Source organism: Stegastes partitus, unplaced genomic scaffold, assembly GCF_000690725.1.
Source record: "Stegastes partitus isolate 25-593 unplaced genomic scaffold, Stegastes_partitus-1.0.2 Scaffold222, whole genome shotgun sequence".
NCBI classification, from domain to species: domain Eukaryota; kingdom Metazoa; phylum Chordata; class Actinopteri; family Pomacentridae; genus Stegastes; species Stegastes partitus.
The window spans coordinates 571,756-577,430 of NW_007577953.1; the positions used below are offsets into that span (position 1 = coordinate 571,756).

The 5,675-nt window shown below is 47.1% G+C and overlaps 1 protein-coding gene across 1 annotated transcript in view; it reads left to right on the forward strand.

Annotated features, from left to right (window-relative positions):
- gabbr1a (gamma-aminobutyric acid (GABA) B receptor, 1a) overlaps positions 1–1,255 on the forward strand; it is a 112,531-nt gene extending 111,276 nt beyond the window's left edge. Inside the window, exon 24 of the mRNA XM_008281100.1 lies at positions 971–1,255. Within this exon, the coding sequence (XP_008279322.1) occupies positions 971–1,255 (285 nt within the window). The remainder of the gene's footprint in view (positions 1–970) is intronic.
- Positions 1,256–5,675: the final 4,420 nt, after the last annotated feature.

Here is a 5,675-nt window from a genome sequence, read left to right on the forward strand (position 1 = left end):
CCCAGTGCTCCCAGTGCTCCCTGACCCTGACACTGTTTCAGAAAGTGCTGCTTTCCTCAGTGAAAGCTGCTGTTGGGTTCTCTCTGTGGTAGCTGAGCTCTCATCAGCAGCCCTAATCCTCCACATGAAGGTCAGATCATCCAGCTGCTGACTGACAGAACGTGCTGTTTGCTCTTTGCTCCATGGAGCTCCATGGAGAAGCACATGTGCACCTGCCACTGGTCTGACAACATGAGTAGCACAGGTGCTGATGTGCTCCTGATTCTCTGGTTCCATCCCGGCTGAGTCGGACCTCATAAATCACACCAACATCAAATGATGCGTTTGGGCTGAGAATGCAGAATTGGAGACAAACACCAGCACCAATAGTTTCCTGTTCTGGCTCTACGTACCGCATGCTTCTAGTTTCTACGCCTGACGTGCAGGTGTTTCCCCAGAAACGCTTTTATCAGAGAAACTAGCAGAAAACACTGTTTTTTAATGAATCATTTTAAAAGTTTATTTTAACACTTGAGTGAAAGAAAACACAGACATTAGCCTCCTGGGCCTTTCTCTGTACAGGGATTACAAGTTAAGCTGGATTAAACTGTCAGCGGTGTGATCCTGGAGTTCTTGGTTTCCGGAGCAGTTGTCAGATTGGTTGTCACAGCAAAGGGCAGAACTTCCTGGACTAAGTGGGTTTGTGGTTGTTTTCTACACTGTTCAGGATTTTAAGCTTCGATGTGACAGTCAGACATCCAGCGGTTTCCTTCTGGCGATTTTCTAAACAGAACTCGTGCCTTTCAAACCCACTGGCAGGTTTTGATGTTCAGAGGGTTAGTTTGATTCATTTTTGATTAGTTTGACAGTTTTTCTTGATTGACTTGTGGCACATTGGGAGCAGTTTGTCAGCTCCTGCTCTACATGCTGATAGAAGCTTGTCAGTGCTGATTAGCAGACGTAGCTCATCCTCCTCTCCTTGTGTTTCCAGAAAGAAGAGAGGGTTTCGGCACTGCGCAACCAGCTGGCTGAGCGACAGGCTCTGCGTAACCGCCGCCGGCCCTCCACAGGCCAGAATCAGAACCACAACGCCCCGCCACCGTCGACCCAGCAGGATCCCAAGTCCCTCCTTCCTCCGCCCGGCTACCCCAACCCCACCACGGACAATCACTCTCTGCCGCCTTCCTTCTCCAACTCCTCCAACCTCTACCCGGCGGACAGCAAGATGAGCCGCAACCACTGTCACAACAGCCAGATCCCGCTGCTGTATAAATAGGCGAGGCGGGGAGGGCGGGGCGAGGGCGGCGAGGGCGGCGAGGGCGGCGAGGGCGGCGGCGGCACAGTGCACACAAGAGGACACACAACACAACGACACACTGTGGCTTCACTTTGTTGGGCCGAAGAGCACAGCGGTGTCGTGACACTGTTTAGAACACGGAGCGCTTCACACTCGGCAGCTTCAGGACTGACACCAGGGACACCATCCTCACAGCTCAGCCCAGAAACACTGCACCGCGGCGGGCGGCGCCTCAGCCGGCACGTCTCAGACTAGCTACACTCGAGGTGTTTGTCAAGATCACGTGAACGACAGATCTGTCAGCCATTCCTCTCCCTCATTCGTTCTGACACAGCAGACGTTTGTGTTTGTGTCTCTGCTGATCGTCTCCACATCCCGTCTCCAGCTGGTCGACCAGACCAACACATCCAGTAGTGATTGATATCGTTCTGTAGTGTTTGATCCGTTCTGTCATGGAGTTGTTGTTCTTTTATTTGTTTACGTTTCAGGAGAGTGTGAACACTGAAGAAACGGGACAAAGCAATGTACAGTTAGTTCAAGGTTTCCTCTGACCAGCAGCCCAGCGCGACTCTGGTGGACGCCGCTTTCACTCTAAAGGGATAATGTGCATTATTAAACAGCCATATGTTAGAAGGGCCAGGGACTCAGCATGTGTCAGGACTGTGTACTCGAGTACAGGCCTGCATTTTAATAGCCCACTTCTTTACTGATGTTCATAAATAGTCCAAGGAGACGATGGTGAGCGCCTGCAGATGTGCAAGGACACTTTTGATAGTTTGAAATGATGTGTAACAGGTATTTTATGAGATTTGTGTTGTATCTATTTAGCAGTGGAGTGCAGTAGGAGCCATCGAATAATCCCTCGTCCTGCATCACATGGATCCGGCAGAGAGGCCGGCTGCTGTCGCCACGACGGACGTGTTGTCGGTGTGAATAGAGGCTGCCCTACCACGTGACCACCTGTACGGACGTGAAGCTAGCGGTGGACAGCCTGCCCTGCTCCAGTGTGAGCACACATCGTCTGCCTGACTGAATCCTTTATCAGATGAAAAAAATGACTGCTAGCTGTGCCATTAGCATTAGCCTGCTAAATTAGCTTCAAACACAAACCTTGCTCTCAGAGAAACAAACTCGTGACAAAGAGACACTTCTTGCGGCCGATTTAAATCACAAACTCTGAGCAGAACCTCATTTGGACCCGTTAGCTGGGCTCAGTCAGTTACGATTGTGACGTATCGGTGTCAAACCGAGCCACCTCTGTGACGTTCAGCTCGATGAGTCTAAGCTCAACATATCTCACAAACTTTTTAGTCTTACTGCGTAGTAATAATAGTGATTTTTATTGATAGAGCTCTTATCAGAACCAAAGTGCTTCAGCTGCAGCAAACAGAACAGACGAGTCAGAACCCTAACCCGTCCAGACGGACATGAGCGCCACGTCATGTACAAAACCAACACGTGTTACAGAGGTCGGAACCTTATTTACAGAAAACAACAACAACAGCAAAGCTCTCTGATAAAAGTGTTGTAAAGATGTGAAAAGACTAGTGAACAGTGAACAGATCCACTTCCTCTGCTTGAGGATGTCAAAGTGCGTCCTGGTGCACAAGGAGCTGAAACGTCAGAAAGTAGAACTCAGAGGGGCTGTAGAAGTGAAACCACAGCCGGAGCTCATGTATAGAGCCACAGCAGCCATGTGATCGTGTTCCTTGGGCTAGAAGCCCGGCAGCTGAGTTCTGAACTGACTGCAGCCGGATTTTTTCTTCAGTCATGTAAAAAAAACTAACGAACGAAGCTCAAAGCTCACATTACTACGACCACAGGCCTGATACTCTGCAGAAGAGAACCACCTGATGTGAGAATATCGTCAGCAATAAGATGCAGTTTAATTACCAGCATTTTTCTGTGACACCAGTACCGCGACCAGTCCGAGAGCTCAGCACAGCAGACCGGGATCTACCTGGCAGGTGGACCCTCGGCGCAGCAGACCGAGGAGCGGCCTGACCCTCGGCACAGTCCGTCTGTGGTTAGGGTCAGTAAGTTATCGTTAGCATCTCAAAGGTAAGACATCAAGTGTTGGTGGTTTTCCAGCTAGCTGGGCTGCACGGGGCCCAACAGCTGTGTGCTCACGTTCGGTGCAGATTCTGGGTCAAGGTGGCAGCACCTGTTCCCACCTGGCCGTCTGAAAGTCAAACAGCTGCGGTCCTGTCCTGCGATGAGGCGAGGCGCTTGTCCGATGGCTGCTGCTGCAGGTACCAGACAAAGCACAGTTTCTTCCTCGAGCTTTTATACGTGTGACTCTATTAGCCGTCATTCTAGTACGACGTTTCTTTTTTCTTTCTTCGTGTTTCCCACAGACAGTCGGGAATGAGGCTTGTTTTTATTTGCTTTGGGGTCACTTTCAAATGAAGGTATACAGTAAGCAGCGTTCATTGAGCAGTTAATCTGGATGTTCTATTTCATTCATGAGCTATTTCCAGATTTCATAAAAGCAGTGATGCCTGAACAGCTCAATCATCAGGTCAAACAACACTGTCTGATCTTTTATGATGCGTGTATTCTCAGTGTGCACTTTAAACTGAACAAACTCTGGTTCCGCTTTGTCTTGCTCTTATTGGCATACGTGTTCGCTCAGGGTTCGGAGAAGGAGTCGACCAGTCAGCATCAGAGAATGAAATAGGCCATATTCATTAACTGTGGCTCAGACAGTGTAACATATGAATGCAGAAGTCATTTAGGAATTGTTCTATTATCTTGCACATATATAGTCATATACATGGATTTGGGGATATTTGTATTCACTATATCTAAGATCTTAAATGTTAATATATTTCAGAGTATGTGTTTGCAGATATATGGGACCATAAATAAAATCTTTGTTTTTTCACTGGATGTTGGTGTTTCAGGTCCTCACAGGAGCTCTTCTCTGTCGTCTCTTTAGGCTGCTTTCCGTCTCTTTCTTGTCATTTTGGTCTGTTCCTACAGGTTTTCTGTCTTTTTGTGGGTTGGGGTGTCATTTTTTTTTCCCTTTATGGTTGTTTTCCATCTCTTTGGGTCATTCATGTTCTCTTTATGCTTCTCTTCCATCATTTTGTGTCTTTTGTTTTCATGTTTTTACTTGATGCTTATTTCCCATGTCTTTGTGGTCTTTGTAAGTTTGTCTGGTCACAATCTGTTTTCATATGTTTTTGGTCTTTTGAGCTCATTTTTTGTCTCTTTGTGGTTATTTTCTATGACGTTATCATTTTTATCTCTTGGTAATTATTTTCATTGTCTTTTTGTGTCTTTGTGTTGATTTTTAGTGTCTTCATGGTTGTTTTCCATCCCTTTGTGTTAATCACTGGTCTTGTCACGGTTACTTTCCATCTCTTCGTGGTAACTCCTTGTCTTGTTTCAGGTATTTTCCATCTCCATGTTGCCATTCCTTTGGGTATATTGGTTGTTTTCCATATTTAGGCTGGTCTTTTTGTGTCTTTTGCTTTTGTTTATTGTCGCTTCATGGTTGCTTCACATCATTTTGTTGTCACTTTTCTTTCTGAAGTTCTTTCACATTCCGTTTTCATTTGTCTTTCGTGGTTATTTTCCATCACTACGGGCTCATTTCTTTTGGTTTCTCTGCATATTTCTGTTTGATTTGCATCACAGAAATAAAAATATATAAAACGGCATCTGCAGTACAACAGAGCAGCAGCAGAACTAAAACAGCAGCGTAAGTAATAAGCTATTCATGTTTGCCTAATAACATACAGTATTTGAAGTAATTGACATTTTTTAAAAAGTAAACGGCTCACTCCATCCACTAGATGGCACCAGTTGCTTTTCTGACTTTCAGTCAGAGTCTGTGTGTCGGTGGTGTTTTCCTCCTGGCCCACCGGTACCACTCGTAGAGCAAAGACATCCACAAGAAGACCTCATGAAACCAAAGTGGGAAGATGTTTTCATCCCTGCTGCCCAGAGCCGAGACAATGAGTGGATGTGAAACAAAAGCAGACAAATTGCTCCCAAGTGCATCCGTTGTTCGTCTACCAAGTGTTTTGTTTTTTTGTAATGATGACATTGTGACAAAGCCAGCTGTGCTGCAGCCCCGTGATCCCACAGCACACACTGTGTCACGTCTGTTTCCAGCTGACTGGAGAGCAGCTATGTGGTCACGGAGGGCCGGCGCTGTGGAGGAGGCGGCGGCTGCAGGGAGTGTGTGGAGGTGGGGGGGCGTTATCGGGGAAAACCCGCTCTGGGTTGAGGCTTCTGTGGGCCTCCACCTGACACAGCACTCAGCAAGACGCAAAAAAGTAGGAAATTCCCCTCCACGGTGTGATCTAACAAAGGAAGTATTCGCTGGCTGTGGAGGAATTTCAGCGCGACTTGTGCCAAGTGTGTGTGTGTGTGTGTGTGTGTGTGT